This window comes from Otolemur garnettii, unplaced genomic scaffold, assembly GCF_000181295.1.
Source record: "Otolemur garnettii isolate 467f Iridium unplaced genomic scaffold, OtoGar3 scaffold00050, whole genome shotgun sequence".
NCBI classification, from domain to species: Eukaryota; Metazoa; Chordata; class Mammalia; order Primates; family Galagidae; genus Otolemur; species Otolemur garnettii.
The window spans coordinates 483,706-502,697 of record NW_003852445.1 but is presented as its reverse complement, the minus strand read 5'-3'; the positions used below and the strand labels follow the sequence as shown (position 1 = coordinate 502,697).

At 38.1% G+C, this 18,992-nt stretch overlaps 1 protein-coding gene across 1 annotated transcript in view; it reads left to right on the top strand.

The window, feature by feature from the left end:
- Positions 1–12,414: 12,414 nt before the first annotated feature.
- The window catches only part of CHRM5 (cholinergic receptor muscarinic 5), a 77,521-nt gene continuing 70,943 nt past the window's right edge, over positions 12,415–18,992 (top strand). The window contains exon 1 of the mRNA XM_003791682.2: positions 12,415–13,279. Coding sequence (XP_003791730.2) covers positions 13,117–13,279 — 163 coding nt within the window. The 5' untranslated portion in view covers positions 12,415–13,116. The remainder of the gene's footprint in view (positions 13,280–18,992) is intronic.

Below are 18,992 nucleotides of genomic sequence, written 5' to 3'. Positions count from 1 at the left end.
ACCGGGGGTGGGTAGAGCAACTAAGGTTCATCAAGCCATCCAGGTGTTTCTCGAGAACACTAAAGACTGAGAACTACTATTTTATAGCTTGTTTGTAAAGATGGTTACACAGGTGTATTCAACTTGTCAAGGCTTATCAAAGTGTTTGAGATTTGATCATTTTATATGAAAATTATACTGCAACTTTTCAGATGTGGAAATAATTTTCTGCATATTATCTTTAACCACATCTGTCTTCTCCTCCTGTTTTCCCTACCGTGATAAATGTCACAATAAGCCACCTCGAAGCTTGAATAAGAAAACTCCCTCTTACGGTTTCCCCTCGTTTGCTTCGTGCAGCCAGTCCCCAGGTCTGGCAGATCTACCTCTGAAATGCCCCTCCTCTTCCCTCCTCGCTCTGTTTCTCAGCCCACCATCTTCGTTCAACAGACACCGTTATGTTTCTACCTGGTCTACAACAGCATCCGTCTCTCCTCCTCTGACTCACTCTCTGAATTGCTGGAGCTATTTCTCAATGTCACAGGTCTGCTCAAGTCTTCCGGCTGCCTTTGAAAGCTCATGGCTCCCTTCTGTCTAGCGCACAAAGTCTTCACTCCACAGTGAGGCACCAAAACCTGTGGTGACCTGGTTTCAGCCCATGACGTCTCCTCTCAAGCCTTGGGTCTCCTCGGGCCTTACACTGCACCAACAACTGCTAAGACTGTCCTAACGTGCTGAGCAGGCTCTCCCCTCCAGCCCTGCACCCAAGTTGTTTCCCATGTCTAAAATGCCGTCTCTCCCACTTGCCTAGCTACCCTTTAACATCCAGCTGAAGTCAAAGTTCCCTATCACCACACCCCAGGCAGAATTAATTACGCCCTTCTCTGTCCTTATATTTCCCCACTAGATAGAAGGATTATCTGTGCCATACTTTTTTGCATGCAAGTTTCAGTCTTCAAGAACCCAAATATGCAGTAGTTTTAGGTAACCTCACATCATTCCTCTGTTTACGACCTTTCAGTAAGTAGGTCCCTATTACCCACTATAAAGTTCAGATTCCGTAGCAGGAAGTATCACACAAGTCTGTCTTCAGGCTCTGTCACTGTCACGTTGTCTTAATCTCTTTCACCATCCTCTGTACTGTAGCCACAGCTCTCACAGCGCCATGCACCCGAGTCCCCCGACCCCACCTAGCAGGAGAGGGAGGCACCTGCTTTTCTTCCTCTTGCTGTTTCTCCAGTTTGACTAGAACGAACTAGAACAAATCAGTAACAAGTCATTAGGTTCAACCCCTACGAATAAGTAACAAAGGTCAGAAACAAGGTAAACTGGAATGAGAGCAAGGAACAAGAAGAGAGAGAGTTGGTCCTTCTCAGCAAATGCTGGAGAAATTATGGAGTAACACAAGGTGGTTGCCCCAGAGAAGCTCAGCTTAGTGGAGACTGGACAGATGTAAACAAATTTCTACAGTGCAGTGTATGACGAGAGAATGAACACTATTCTACCAGAAAGGATACGCATCAAATATACAGACACACATATGCAAATAAATTATTGGCATGTCATTGTGAGATTTAACCAAACATCAAAGGGATCACCATGCAGAAGACGCTGCTGGACTCCAACATCTGTCCCCCAGTGTAGTAACTACTGAATTCCTACTGAATGGTTTGTCCATAGGCAAGTCAGTTAACCCTGCAGAGCCTCCATCCCCTCATTAAGAAACAAGGGACCTTAATGGATGTGATTTCTTGAAGCAATAAAATATTCACAAATTAACAAAAGCAAAGTCTTAGACACCAAATATTAAAAACATGAACATTTCTCAACATGGGGAAAGAAGAGAATGACTTTTAGGTATTTAACTATGAGCAAAAACCAAATCAATAAATAGATGGTATTTTATATGTCATGTATGTGAACGTGATATTGAATTTTAAAATCCTAATCCTGAAAATTGCAGCTTCTAATGGAACTGCTGACACAACCTCAACCACAGTAGCAAGTGCACTACCACAATCAGGTTGTTATGGCAACCAGAATACTTGGGTTAAAAAGAGGGAGAGTCTGTGTCTGTATGTGTGTGAGAGATTGTGTTGCCACTTCCATTAGAAATATTAAAAATGTTTTTTATGTAATCTCAGAACATCACTTAGCACACAACAAGCCTCTTGTTAACTCTTCGGGATAAACAAAAAATAAAAAATAAAAATAAAATGGGCTTTCTAAAAAATAAAAATAAAATCGACTTTTTGGAGAGGTTCACGAAGCATCTAACCCATGTCTACAGCCAGCTCAGTTTAACATACCCCCTGGACCTCTCCAGGGTGTTCCTCCTCCCAGTGAGCTTCTTGAGCAACTGTCACACAAAGGACAACACTATTGCTTACATGCTTGTCTCCCCCACTTCACATAAGCTGCTCAGGAACAGAACATAGCCCTTGGTCACCCTCATGCACAGCCAGTGTCCAGAATCGTGCCCAAATTTTAGCCAATGAACTGTTTGTTCAACTGACAACTAAAGTATCAATCTTATCAAATTCTAAATATGAAATCTCTGCCGTGATAATACAACTATTTTTGCCTTATCAAACATATTGTAAAGCATATTTCATTTCTCATTATGCATACAAATTGCTCTTCTGAGAGAAACTGAGAAGTAGATGCTATGATTCATGGAAAGAACCACAGGCTAGGACTTTGATTCTTAGGGTTCTATTATTCTAACGTATTTACTGTTAACTGGTCACGAGATCTGTGTCCTTATGTAATTGCCAGCTGCTTAGAAGATCAGCAATGTCATCTAGAAAATGAGGTGCCTGATCATAGGAGAGTCCTTTCCTGCCTATGAACCACTGTGACTAAGAAACTTTTTTGAAAAATTGAAGAAATTTGGCTGGGCACAGTGGCTCATGCCTATAATCCCAGCACTTCGAGAGGGAGGCTAAGGCAGGAGGATCACTTGAGGCTTGGCATTCGAGACCAACCTGGGCAACATAGCTCTACAAAAGAAAGCTTTTTTCTTGGTATGTGACATACCTTTTGGGGGCAAGACACAATTCTAAGAGGGACTTCACCTAATAAATGCAATCAGTGTAACCTGGTTTCTTGTACCCTCAATGAATCCCCAACAACAAAAAAAAGTTTTTAATTTAGCCAGGCACGGCAGTGTGCACTTATACAGGGTAGTTCTAGCTACATGGGAGGTTGAGGCAGGAGGGCTGTCTGAACCCAGGAATTAGAGGTTATAGTGAGCTTTGATCATACCACTGCACTCCAATGTGGGCAACAGAATAAGAACCTGCTTTAAAACATTTTTTTTTTTTTAATTTAAAGAAATGTGACTCATAGAAGATTTTAAAGGAATGATTCTCAACCCAGTTTGGGCAAGATGGGGGTGGGGGACATAGCACAGCATATTTATTTTTAGAGTGGCTTTTTCAAACTACACCCTATATGGGGAGATTGATTTATCAATTCCTTTCCTACCTTGCTAGAATACTTGCAAGGAAAGAAGCTATGATTGATTGGTACGTGTTGTTACGTGTAAATGTCAGGGACTAGAAAAAAACAAATTAAGGTTAAAAACCATCATGAAAAACAAAGGAATGGAGGAAAAAAACACCTATTTACAAAGGGAACCTGCAAGAGTATAATGACTCTCACATGTGAAAGTTATAAAGCATTCCTTCTCGTGCCCCAAGAATTTGAGAAAGTAAGGATTACCCGATTCATGGGCCATCTTCAATATTTTCTCTCTTGATCTTCCTCTTCCCAAACCTGTTCCTCCTCCATTTTTCCCAATTTTAGTAAATTACAACTCCATCCACAGTTACACAAGCCAGACTTCTGGGGGTCATTCTCAACACTTCACTCCCCATCCCCCACAGATGTCCCATTCACCCGTAAGCTCTACCCTTTATACCGCCAAAATATTCCTCTTATCTGTCCACTTCTTTCTTTTTCGCTGTTATTACCTTAGTCTAAGGACCATCGTATTTTGCCTGGATCATCACAATAACCTCTTTACCAGTCTGCTAATTTCCTAACATACCACATGGGACTCAGAGATCCTTTAATAACATATCAAACCATGGATTCCCCTGCTTTTTAACTTCCTGTAACTCTTTTGATCTTACTGAATTATCGTCATATAATTACGATTGAGATTATTTTCACTCTTTCATGCCCCCACTAAAATGTATCTACCATTTCATAGAGTTCTACCCTAGAAATTACCCTCAGTGCTACCTAGTCTTGAGGCTCTTCCCTTACTATTGTCTTTTAAATAATTCACAATAAGAATTAAATGAAAACTGTCCCAACTTTGGAGGATCCCCAAAGCTCCTCCATTCTAAGAACTAATGACTACTCTTATAGTTCTCTTTCTGGGCTCAAACAAATGGCTATTCACTTAGAAGCCCCAAGGCTACTGGCATATTTATCTATTTATTAAGGATTTCTAAATAGACTTTAAAGTACTAGTAATTTTGTCAAAATATTTTCTGCATCTAAAATATCACTCCCGGCTTGGCACCTGTGGCTCAAGTGGCTAAGGTGCCAGCCACATACACCTAAGGTGGTGGGTTTGAATCCAGCCCAGGCCCGCCAAAAACAACAATGATGGCTGCAACCAAAAAATAGCCGGGCGTTGTGGCGGGCACCTGTGGTCCCAACTACTTGGGAGGCTGAGGCAGGAGACTCGTTTGAGCCCAGGAGTTGGAGGTTGCGGTGAGCTGTGATGCCACAACACTCTACCCAGGGGGATAGCTTGAGGCTCTGTCTCAAATAATAATAATAATAATAAATAAAATAAAATATCACTCCCTTAGGCTGGATGCTGTCACTCACACTTGTAATCTCAAAACTTTGTGAAGCTAAGGCAGGAGCATCACTTGAAGCCAGAAGTTTGAGACCAACCTAGGGAACACAGTGAGACTTCATCTCTACAAAAAATAAGAAATATTAGCCAGGTGTGGTGGCAGGCACCTATAGCTACTTGGGAAAATGAAGCAGGAAGATCACTTGAGCCAAGAATTTAAGGAAACAGTGAGCTGTGATTACACCCTGCACTCCAGTTGGAGCAATAGTGTGGAACCCTGTCTTAGATACATATATAGATAGAGCCTATTTATTTCTATTCATTCATATAACTATTTGTGAGCTGAAAATACCTTTTCATCAATGATTGTTCACCTGCGAATTCAAGGATTCTACATATTTGGGGGGGCATCAGAATACTACTCAACCAGATTTATTTACGTGAGCCCCTGTTATCATTCGTTTGGACTATTTGCTCTTGTTCACATATATAAATAATGCTATGATTCACATCCTTTCACAGATATCATGGTGTAGGGGTTAAGAGCACAGACTGCTTAGGTTTTGGAGTTTGGCTCTACCACTTAAGAGCTCTGGGAACATCACATTAATTACTTCCCCGTCTTCAAGAATTCTCTACTTTTTTTTTTTTTTTTTGAGACAGAGCCTCAAGCTATCCCCCTGGGTAGAGTGCCATGGCTTCACAGCTCACAGCAACCTCCAACTCCTGGGCTCAAGCGAGTCTCCTGCCTCTGCCTCCCAAGTAGTTGGGACCACAGGCGCCCGCCACAACGCCCGGCTATTTTTTGGTTGCAGCCGTCATTGTTGTTTGGCGGGTCCGGGCTGGATTCGAACCCGCCACCTTAGGTGTATGTGGCTGGCGCCTTAGCCACTTGAGCCACAGGCGCCGAGCCAAGAATTCTCTACTTTTAAAAATAAATCCACCATCCAGAAATTCACTAATCTATACTTTTCAGAATTTCTTCTGAAACTTTTTGGTATGGATGAGACTAACAAATTGCCAGACATTCAAAATCATTACCATTGAAATATTTTGCTTACTGCTTTCCCAGTGTCACCCTTAAATTCTTTTAAAACTAACAACTGCCATTTAGTTCAAACTAATTACCCATGTAAAAATTCTTAAGGAATAGTATCATGATTAAGCTAATAATAACTCAAAATTCTGGTCTTTCTAGTACTAAAGAGAACAACTCTAAACAGCTATACAGCCTATGTGAGAAAGAAAAGGACACTAAAATTCATTGTGTAAAATGGGTGGTTAAACTAAATTATCTCTGAAGTCTCTCTGAGCAGTAAAATTAAATTCCATGAAAATTTTGACAATTGCTGACACCTGTCACACTTGCCCTCTCCTTGCCAAGTACTCTGCTCGGGGCTGTTCCTGGGTTCCTCAGATCACGTCTACTAGCCTGTTACTATGAGACACTTTGCTAGTTAAGCACCCCCAACAGACAAGAGAAGCAAATGGGACACAGATTCTTCTTAAAAATTTTTCTGGAATGAAGCAAAATGGAAGTAGAATGTTCCAAATCCTGTGGGGCCTGCCTTCTTCAGTAGGATAAGGAGCAGCTTCCCTAAAGGTTAGACGAGTTACTGAGAAGGATATCAAAAAAATAAAAACAAACAAAACAAAACAAAAACCACAACAAAAAAATCCCAGAGCCCACTCAAGTAATCAATCCTATTTGCCTCAGAGACTAGCTCGTTCCCAGACTGAGGAAGATGGAGTACCACATACTCATCAAGAAAGCAGGAGTAATCTCACTGCTACCGAGAGCACAAGTGGAACTCGGAGGAACGTGGAAATCTGAAGTTCCCCAGTCGTGAGACTCTAAGAAGATGTGATGTGGACAGGCCTACCATGCTGTCTTGTGGCCTTGAGTTCAACCATTAGTGTCCTCACTACCCTGCAGGATTCTTAGGGTCAGAAATCTTACTTCTTTTTAATCTATCCCCAGGATGTAGAATGGTTCTAGAACCTAGAACATAAGAAGCACTTAATAAATATTTCATGAGGAATATTACTAACCAATCTCTCTTGGAACATATGTATTCCACTTACTTACTAGGTTATGGTTATAAAAATCAAAGCTTTCTCAAGTGTGGTCTGGAGACCTCTAGTGGTGGTCAGGAATATACTGAAAAGCATCCAAAATTGGAAGGGTGACAGAAAAGGGCTTAACACCAGGGCACAGGTGAAGGCCTAAAATGAGTAGAGTATTTCTGTGCTATAGTAGAGAAATAAACTGAAGAACTTTAAATATGAAAGATGTTTTCAAAAGAGTCTGAGGTAAAAGACAGAAATGCAATCATTTTACCCAAATGAAAACAGAATTGCTTCCTAATGACCAACTACATTGTAACATACAACAAATCTAGTTCATATTCCCTCATAGCACCACACTTTTTTAAAAAAAAATTTAATTATACAGAAGTGATTAGTATTTTAAAATATATTACAACATATGAGACCATAAGAGAACAGAATACACAATTTTGGAAGGAAAAATAAATCACCCTTTTATAAATACAAAGCATGCTGGGCGAAGTGGCTCATGCCTGTAATCCTAGCCATCTGGGAGGCCAAGGTGGATGGCCTGCCTGAGCTCACAAGTTTGAGACCAGCCTGAGCAAGAGCAAGACCCTGCCTCCAAAAATAGTCAGGCATTTTGGCAGATGCCTGTAGTCCTAACTACTTGGGAGGCTGAGGCAAGAGAATCACTTGAACCCAGGAGTTTGAGGTTGCTGTGAGCTATGATGCTCTGGCACTCTACTCAGGGCAACAAAGTAAGAGTCTGTCTCAAAAAATAAATAAACAAACAAACAAATACAAAGCATGGAAAATAGGAAGAAAATGTTCCATATATATTAAATTCAGTGTCCCCTTCTTAAAGACATCTGTAGGTCAATTCAGATCTCATTTTGGTTGAATATTGGTTATTCTGGACAGTCCCCACGATTTCAAATTTATTCAGGGACTTAAGTGTTATGCTTAAACAAAATGATCTTTATTCTCAGTGGGGCATCTTATTGGATTCTGAAATCACTTTGCAGGGATTCATGGCACAGTTCAACACCTTCCTAGTTGGGAAAATTTGAGCAAGTTACCTAACCTTTCTGTATTTTAGTTTCTTCCCTTATAAAAAGAAATGATAACAGTCTCCTCAGAGCTGGTAAAATAAATGTATTATTCATCTAAAGAACCTGTTAGTTATCATCATTAAAGTGCTAGAAATAATCTAGCATGACCCATGTAAGGCCAACAAAGGTTTGATGTCTTTAACAAGAATTAAAAAGAAAATTTATTTTAGAAAAAGTTTCCATGAGTCTACTCTTAAAACACAACCCTTTTCTCATAGTTTATTAACTGAAAAATAATCACACTCAATTGAGATTATGAATATTTGAAATGCCTTAAAAATAAGCAGATGCCACAGAAGAAACCATTAGTCACAAATCCTACTCATCTAAGAACTAGTGAGCATAAAGAGATTTTTTTTTTTTTGTCTTTAAAAAAGCAGTTACAATTTACAAAGACTAAAAAACAGCTGTGAACATCCTTTTAGGTATGGACCAAATGTTTTAGCAAGAAAGAACCTTGGGGCAGGGGAGATCATTTATCCCATTATACACAAACTTATCTGAAAACCTATAAAGCTTCTAAAGTTGTTTGGTCAACTTTATAGTGGAAATGAGAGAGTTGAGATTAAATATGAGAATAAAAGGAGTCACAAAATGGCAGGTGGGAGGAAGACATCTGACCAAGAGAAAAATCATAGTTTATTATAGGCAAAGAGAACATAAAAGTCCATTTCCATGGGACTCTTGCCTCCTTCTCCTCACAGTTAGAGTGGAAAAAACTAAGCCATCCACCCAACTAGCTACTCAACTGATTAGATCACTGAATGACATTATTCACATAGACAACTCTTCCCTGCTTTAAAGCAGAAAGTCCATCCTATTGAAAGTAAAAACAAATGCAGCTTTTTATAAATAAGATCAACATCAAAGATATCAAGCATAAAGTCTTGGAAGAACATACCTCTCCTAACAGCTGAGGTACATCTATTTTTGATTTGGAACTCTAAAGGCCATTACTTAAGTTAGTGATTTTCTTATTAATTTCATTTATAGCTCATGTATTATACTAGGAGATAATGATTTGAAATATAGTGACATATACACCCAAATATAGTCAATCTATTATTCCAGTTCCCTTTTACACATGCAACTTCTGTTTCACCAACTATACAAAGTTCTCCAGTACAACCAGCACTGGAGACCTGAAAAATGCTCTCCTGATATTGACATTGCATTATAAATGATGAAGAAAAATTAGAGACAATTTGGAAAGGGGAAAAAGAGCATTTTGCCTCACCTTTTCCCATTCAGCTTATCTGTATATAACAGTAGCTATTTCCTAAGCTTTCAATAAGTGATCGGCACATTTGTAGGTAATAAACCCATACTTCTTGATCAGCACAATTTAAGGGACAAGGCATAATTGGAGAACATAAAAAAGTTTAACAAAGTTAAAAAACACTTATGCCATATCATTACAGGATATGTAAGAGCAAGAACCTAGGAAAAGCAATATTCTATAGCTGTAGAAGTGGGTGCACAGTTCTCAGTGGTGACTTTGAGTCAAGAATATAATTGCTACCATGGCTTTCTTAAAGGCTTCCTGGATCTTCCCCCCCCCCTTTTTTTTTTTTTTTTTTTTTTTTTTTTTTTTTTTTGAGACAGAGCCTCAAGCTGTCCCCCTGGCTAGAGTGTTATGGCATCACAGCTCACAGCAACCTCCAACTCTTGGGCTCAAGCAAATCTCCTGCCTCTGCCTCCCAACCACAGACCCCCACCACAACGCCAAACTATTTTTTGGTTGCAGCCATCATTGTTGTTTGGCAGGTCCGGGCTGGATTCGAACCTGCCACCTTAGGTGTATGTGGCTGGCGCCTTAGCCTCTTGAGCCACAGGTGCCGAGCCCCTCCTCCCCGCATTCTTTTTCAATCTGGAGGATGAGATGAGAGAAAGAAGGAGCATCTGAATGAGAATACATTTCAGCAGGTTTGCAGCACACAGGTTATTTCCGGATCTCATGCTGTTGCATACCTGGAAAAGTTAAGTGGACAGCCAAATGCTATGCTTTATCAGAAAGGAGCCAGGAGTTCACACCTTACAGGAAAAAAAGTTCATATGGGAAAAGAAACCTTGACATTAATGGAAGAAAGTATATAATCTTACAGTCATTGATCCTCATGAACAACACAAAGGCCCCATTTGATAAATTTGTACTGATTTTATTTTAGATCTTCACAGGACTCTAAATCACAAATGTTGAAATGGCCTTATCATCAATGACTTAAAATGTGGAGAATTGGCCAGGCATATTGGCTCACACCTATAATCCCTGCACTTTGCCAAGGCAGGACAATCACTTGAGGCCAAGAGTTCAAGACCAACAACACAGTAAGACCTTGTTGCTATAAAAAATCAAAATCAAAAAATTACCCAGGCATGGGGGTGTGCACCTGTAGTCCCAGCTACTTGGGAGACTGAGGCAGGAGGGTCACTTGAGCTCAGGAGTTAGAGGTTTCAGTGAGCTATGATATTCTACTATACTTTAGCCTGGGCTACAGAGTGGGACCTTGACTCTAAAAAATAAAAGAAAAGAAAAAACTTAAAATAATTATTATAGAAGTGTTCTATAATGTTTAATAAGGTGGTGTTTTCAGCAATAAAGTGGAATTGACTCTAGAATATATTTGATTGGGTTTGTCCAACTCAAAAGATAGCCTCAATATCATGGGGCAGAATCTCGAAAAAGTCAAGAAAAACCTATAAAAAGCAAAGAGACAAACCAATAAACAATTATTACCACACAAAACTACATGCTTCTCAGTTTCATGGTACGTTTGTTTGTTTGTGGCTTCATAGCTCACAGCAACTTCAAACTCTTGGGCTCAAGCAATCCTCTTGCCTCAGCCTCCCAAGTAGCTGGGACTACAGGCACTAGCCACCATGCTTGGCTAGTTTTCCTATTTTAAGTAGAGATGAGGTCTTGCTCTTGCTCAGGCTGGTCTTGAACTCCTGAGTTCAGTCAATCCATTCACCTTGGCCTCCCAGAGTGCCAGGATTACTGTATGAGCCACAGCAGCCAGCTGTTTCATGAAATATTAAGTAGAAAATTCAAGAAAATATTCTAAAGATAGGTTTTATTATATAGATACTCCTATTATATGAGCATGTAGAAGACTATTATAAACTAAAATTTACTTCTTTCTCATATATGATCATCTACAGTAGTATTTAAAATTCTAAAATTCTAATACCTACTAAATATAAAGTATACACTTTGGATTCTCACTAAAATTAACTACATAAAGAGACAGTTTCTGAGACATGAGAAATGGTTTGAAATGGTTGCATATTATATGACCCAAAGAATTATTGTTAAGTGTGTTGTGACAATGGCACAGAGGCCATGTGGAAAAAGTGTCCACACTTTTAAAATATACATACTAAAGGTTGAAGAGCTGAAATAAGATTTGTTTTAAAATTATTCAGCAAATAAAAAATGTTTTGATAATTACTCAATTTCAGCAATGGGATTATGAGAATTCATGCCTTACTTCACAGGTCTGTGTAAGTTTGAAATTTTTTGTAATAATTTTTTTAAAACTTTCTATTATCTAGACATATTCCTAAAAGACCCTACTAACAGCTAGGGAGAAAATGTTCTTGTAAGTTTTAAAAACTGAAGTACAAGGTGGCACCTGTGGCTCAGTGGGTAGGGTGCCGGCCCCCATATACTGAGAGTGGCGGGTTCAAACCCCACCTCAGCCAAACTACAAAAGTAAAAAACAGCCAGGTGTTGTGGCGGGCCCCTGTAGTCTCAGCTACTCAGGAGGCTGAAGCAAGAGAATCACCTAAGCCCAGGAGTTGGAGGTTGCCGTGAGCTGTAACACCATGGCACTCTACCAAGGGCAATAAAGTGAGACTATGTCTCCAAAAAAACCCAAAAACTGAAGTACAAAAATGATAAAATTGATATTTTTAGATCCATTGTTTTATACAGCTAATCAGAATTTCTTCTAATTTAAGAAAAAAATGTAAGGAAGACCTTGTTAAAATTTTATATTAAATGACTCTTACCGCCTTATCACAAAGCAACAAAATATTTATTTCCAAAAGATGTGTAAAACAGTGTGCCTTTCACCAAAAGCAGCCTTTTCCCTGTTACAAATATTTAAAATTCACAATATGCTCTTTCTATCTCAAAGACATTTTAAAAATGATTTCCCTTCTTTTGGGAAAAACTATATGATGAGAAAACAACTTGGCAAAATTTCTCTAAACAATGTATAGCAAAGGTTAAAAAAAGAAAAGGAGAAGAAAGAAAGAAAAGCTTCCAGGCAAAAAGACTCAGAGGGAAAAAAAAGAACGTTTCCAAAAGCATTTTGGAACCTCATTCTACTTCTGTACTAAGCTCTCTTTTTCCTCCCAAAATACGTCACTTAACTGTCAAAATAACTCTTGCCCATTCTACCTGATCACTCTCCAGAGCTGCAGCTGTTCCTGGATTCATTTCTCAATGACAAGCTGTTCAAACAGAGAGCACCTATCACAACGAATATGATCATCTGCGCCTCTCTTTCTTCCTTTCAGGATATACTGCTGTCCATCAGGAGAAGTAATTAACAGGCTGATTATGTATGAAAGCGTCATCCCATCAGTTTGCGGCTGGCTTGAATAGCTCATCTCAGCTTTTCATTCATGCCAAGTAGACTCCGTGTCCGGAGATATGATAAAGCCATACCTCCTCTCGGATTTTTCCCTTGCTACTTGAAAAACAGCGCACCAGAACTATGTGTTACAGGGGCACTAGGAGAACCGAAGAAGAAATCCTTTTATCCTCTAGCTAATGGACTGAAAAGTTGGTAAAGAGAAAAACAAGGAAAGCCAGAGAGTGCAAGAGGACATCCATGCTTCTAGACCAGGTCGTTGTTTGGGGTTTTGGGGGTGTTTTTTTTTTTTTATAAAGCAGCTTGATTTGGGAGCATGTGTAGTTCTGAAATATGAACAAACAGAACTTTTCCAGAGGGTAAAATGTCTATAGAAACAGCCAGGATTTCTCACTGCTGAAGCATTCAATGAATTTTTAATAAGTTCTGAACACTCAAATTGTCTGCAGTCAGATCAACTGCTGTTACCAGATAAAGGCAAAATTCACCCTTCTGGTTCTATAATCCTATCCATATAGTCTCCATCTAGTGCATGCTGTCCTAACTAATGCTTCAGGATTATCAGGAATACAGAAATAAAGACACTGCAAGAAATAAAACGCACCGGGAAAAGAGAACACGAAGGGGAAGTACAGAAGGCATCTCAGGTACGAAGCTTACTATTTCCAGCCAGAGTTCAAATTACGGAGCTTCAAACAAACCACTACCAGGTAAGATTTAATTTTATAATGTTAATTGATCACTTGGCAACTAAAATTAAATCTGCTCGTGCTCTGAATGAGTAGATTTGAATTTCATGCAATCCTCCCTTAAGATTGCTGCAGATTTAAGCTTTCTGAGATAAACATTTATTTTTACTTATGGTGCATAAACAAATCACTCGTAACTAGATAATAAAACATCCAAAAAGTCTCATTCATCTTTTGCTGTATTTGTCTCACCTTTGTCTTCATTTTTGAAAAATCCTGGTTTCATTTAATAATAACTTGAAAAATGCATGAAGAAAATGCTGAATGGTGCCTAAAAGCCATTCACAGGCACTATTTACCAAACATATTCAAATGAACTTTGAACTTTGTTTCCTAGGGTACTCGGTAAAACAAAGAAAAATTAATAAGCATTTTAAATGTTTCTTTTAATGCACAAAAAACAAATGACTATGACCAGTTTTTACTGTTAGCAAGGAAAAAAATATCTGTGATGTCATTCTCATTCCCACTAAAAAAATAACAATCTCTAGTAAACTAAGGTATAGACACCCTCATAGAACTTATGGGACTTATTTACCCTAAAGATACTGTGCATATTTTTATAACAGACTGAATGAGGACAATTTTCTGATTTAACAAAAAAGAACAAAAAGATAGCTGGTTATCTTAAAACCTCAAAAGCTTTAACTCAAATCAGTGGTCCAAACTGTACTAGAAAATGCAAAAGAACTCTTGACACCATTAAAAAAATTTAAAGGGTACACTCCTTTTTTAGAAATTCCCTAGAAATCACTCCATAATGAGACTATTAGATAGCCTGGCTTTTGTTAAAACAGCAGAAAGGAACTATCTGACCTCCTTCACCTGATATTTTAATTTCCTAATGGATTGTTAGCAGAAATCCAACCATTGTTGTTTTCACATACATTTAATCGGGAAAATCAGATTCAAAGCATAGTCTTATACAGAAGTCCTACAACAAAAAAATCTTATTTCTAGTATTCTAGAAAAGGGAAACAACAAAGGAAAATCACACTGAAATATGGAGACCTTCTGATAATACCAGGAAAGTTATCAGAAGTGATTATTCAACACTTGTCTAGAAACAGTCAAATTGGAAATTCTCTTCCAATTCTCCGAATTCTTTCCTTTTTCCAAATTTTAATTGAGAATGAATTACAGGATCCTTTCACTCTTTTCAAGACAGTCTACAAAGAACCTTGTATATCAGCAATCTTTTGCGTTTGAAATCATTATAGAAACTCACTTGTCATTTTTTAGCACCGAAGAAAAACAGCAATTTAAATACAAGCAGTGATTGTGTAATATAGCAATTTGTTCAGAGAAAAATGTTTATTTCTAAATCTCAAAATACTTTGTTTGTACATCAGACATACCTAAAAGTTTTGTTGTTGTTGTTGTTGTTGTTGTTTTTGGTCTTTGGTTTGTTTGTTTTTTACCTATACTGAGACTTACCTGAACCCTTAAGGGTTCTTTTTACCTATTTCCTCTTTATTAGAATATAAACCGACATGCTTCAAAATATGTATGTATCTTAAGCAAAAAGTACTAATCAACATCTCAGAGCATAATTAAAGATGTTTTAAATTAATTTAAGCAAAAGTGTGGGATTTATAATATGCTCAATTTGCTTCCAATACATAGAATTGGAAGGGACATAAAACTGTACTGCTTAGGTCTTCTGGATTTCATTGACTCATTGTCATATAAACAGAGTCTCATGTCCTACTCATTTGGTAACTTTGCTTCCATAACTTTTCTTTTAATGACAGTAGATGACCAAAAGGATACTAGCTACATCCCTTCCTTATCCCAGTCAATCTTCACTTTCCTTCCTATTTAAATCAAGGCTTTTCTCTATAATAATCCATTCTGAAAAAATTATCATTGAAATTTAAATAACAGCTTTCAAAAAAATACCCCACAGCCATTTGGGATAACCTACATCTTCTTCATTTTGGTGAAAAAGGAAATAAGAAACATTGAAGATTGCCTCAACTTAGCATTTCCTGGGTACAAATAGATAAAGGAGTTTATGTTAATACCAGAAGATATGGTTTTCCCTGGTGTTGATAGAGTTAACTTTTAAAGAGATTTTGAACATTCGTGGAAGTATTCAATTACTGCCTGCTTGTTTTTGTAATTTAAAATTTATTTTATTCATGTGTACTACATGGACATATTGTAAAAGTAATATGGTTCAGTGTGTTATCGGTTTCTTTCATAGAAATGCAGCAAATATTTTAACTACCATGTCCTTATAATAATATCTGTTACAATATCCTTAGTTTCTGGTCATTTTAAATCATCCAAGAACTATAAGGTTTTTGTTTAAACCAAATAAAACAAAAATAGGTACATAGGTCAAAATAAAGCACATCCATTTAGTGGCTGTTGACATACAACCTTAAAAAGAAAAGTCATTTTTGTCTGAAATAACAAGCAACAGAATTTTGTATATAAAATTAGAAACATACTTAAAATTCATTTTTATGTGTTAACATGTAATTTCAAGTGACCAACACTACATGATATTTTTAAATGCATTAAATGTGCACTGATATCCATAGTAACTGCAAAAAATTTTTAAAGAATTTTTTTATCTCAGTATAAGAGCAAAGTGTTTCAAGCCAGTGTATTTGTTCCTAATTATGGTTAATTTTCTTTATAAAGTAATCCAATTTGAACAAGGATGTAGTCCGTCTTGAAGATTCATCTCCTCTCCAGTTTCTTCCTGCTGACAGAGAATAATCTCGGGTCTGTGACATCACAGTCTGTGGTGGGGGAAGCGGCTCTGATATCTAACAGATGATTATAGGCTTTCCGTGTGAACTCGCTGCAGAAGAGATGTGAGCACTATCATTTCAAGCCACATCACTGAGACACTAAGGAGATGTGTGACAGGAGCTGAGTCAGAGAGGGATGCTTTCATTGCATGTGTCGCTTTTCCAGCATCAACTATGAAAGATAAAAGTACCATCTCACAGATGTCTTCAGTAATAATGGGGGAAGAGGAGTAAATGTCATGTTAGTTAAGTCCACAACCGATGATAAAATGGGAGTGAGGAAAATGCCAGCCAGCAGACAGACAATAAAAGAGGAACGTAAAGAACTGAGAAACAGGTGTAAAATTTCACCTTGGTTCAGACAGAAATACCCATCCTCCTCCAGACACTGAGAAAAGTATCAGTACATTCAAAGTGGCAAATGCCTCTGAATGAAAAAGAGGTCCCTAAACGTCGATTATAAAGTGATCCCATGACATAGATTACTTAATCCGTGACACACAAACTAGATTTGTAACATGAAGGCAGGGAAGAGGCTGGTTAACGTTCTTCTGAGAAAACATGAATTTGTAAAACAAAAAAACAAAAATAGTGGGGGGAATCTCTTTAATTAGCAAAACAACTGTGTTCTATCAAAGTCTTCAACAAAAATTTCCAAAAAATAATAAAATCAGGAGTTAGGGCTCAGTGAAGGAAACAGAAACGAGAGCTGCTCTGACAAACATACACAATCTCTCCTCTTTTTATGATCTTTGCTTACAACTATCGCTGCCGAAAGACAAGTGCAGTCTACCCTTCAATTGGTGAAAGTACCCTGATTCAAAATATCAGTTATTTGTGACTTACTCTCCTAGATGCACAGCCTATATAAATATTAGGTGTAAAAAAACAGTAACTCCACGCATAATTACAAGCCAAACCAAAGTCTCTTTATCTAAAGTTACACAGTTTGCTTGATATGCTGGTGCATCAGAAAATTCTTCAAGTGTTTACTGTAGGTCCTGCGTACTGGTTCATTACAGCCACTGTATTATTCAACAGTTGCTTACAGATCCTGACATCCTCCATTTTTCGGGGTGGAAGTATTAGTGAAATAACTCAAGAATCCTTACCAATCAGAAAACATTACCACTTTTATAGATCCATTTTTGATGTCACACTGTTGTCACCATTAGAATATGTGGGCCTTGCCATTTACTGATTATCACTATAGCAATGTAGCACTGAATAATGTGTTCTTTGGGGAGCAAAAGCCAGAGACAGTTTCTAGTTCATTTATCAAAGAAAAATCCTTGCTATTTACAGAACTTCTTAGAATAATAATCTAGATGTGCCATTGGTGCATTATCTAAATCTATCAGGCTAGCACGTAATGGTGCTACTCTAACATTTAACCTTCCATCTACTGCCTATTTTCCCTCTACATGTGTGCCAAGGATAAAGTCCTCTACATGCAGTAATTTCTGGACAACTTGTGGTAAGACTTACAAAAGAATTTTTCATGCCTAGTAACATCCATAGCACTTTGATGATACCTGTTTCATAAGAACGTATTAGCTTCCATTGAAAATCCATTTACATACTTATCTTGTCTATGAAACTCTGCATTCCTCATGGTTGAGGGTCTAATAAAAATGAAGACCACATCTGATTTGTCTCTTCCCGAGGTAAGCCCAGGACTAGTTAATCAATAGAGGTGAAAATGTATCCTAAGACGTTCTCAAGTACAATCACAAACAGGTAGAAGAACAGTGATCCTAAAACAGTAGTTCTCAACTTTCCTAATGCCGCTGCCCTTTAATACAGTTCCTGTGGGTAGTGACCCACAGGTTGAGAACTGCTGTCCTAAAATGTACCTCAGTTTTATTCAGTGATAATGGGCAACTACAGAAAAGTCTCAATGTGGGGGACTTCCAGAGCAGTTACACGGAAATAATACCTGTGATGAGATCATATCTGTTAGGGATAGTATTTGACACTATGAGGGATACAAATATAGGACAGCAAGTTTATCCTTCATCCTTTCGCTGTATTTATATGTGGAAATCACATTTGCCATACCAAATTATGATTAGAACTTCATTAATAGTCTAAAAGAATCTAAATTGGTCTTGCTATTAAAAATTGATTTCAGGGGAATTTAGATAAGCATTTTGCAAATGAAACTGAAGAGATACTGCAATCAGCTTCCTACTCAAAGACAAGGTTGGGGAAGTGACACATTTAAAGTCTCACAATTTATTCCCTCCCTGCCCCTCCCCCACCCCGTGAAAAATGAATCTATGCTAATTATCTAAGTCAAATCTCCTGCCTGAGTTTGAGAGTCATAGCATCATCAGATCTGTTATCCATTATTTGTTAGGTCAACAATAGTGATCTCTTTCAAAGGAGAGACAAAGGCTAAATAAAGGCTATGCAGTACCTCAACCTCTAGCATAGAATTAAAGTAAGCAGAGAGGCTTGGCGCCTGTAGCTCAAGCTGCTAAGGCACCAGCCACATACACCAGAGCTGGCAGGTTCAAATTCAGCCTGGGCCTGCCAAACAACAATGACAACTACAACCAAAAAATGGCTGGGCATTGTGGCAGGTGCCTGTAGTCCCAGCTACTTGGGAGGCTGAGGCAAGAGAATTGCTTAAGCCCAGGAGTTTGAGGTTGCTGTGAGCTGTGATGCCATGGCACTCTATAAATAAATAAAGTAAGTAAGTAAATAAGCAGAGAGTTGGAGTAGGCCTTCATCATCACTTTAGAGCTCATCAACATGCGTGCTAGGCGCAGGCAGCTGCAGTCTAGAGATGTTCGGGGTATGTGAAAAAATGTGTACATAAGTCCTCACAGAAATCTATGGTTTTGTATTGGCATGCACAACTCAAGATTTTTTTTTTTTTTTTTTTTTGAGACAGAGCC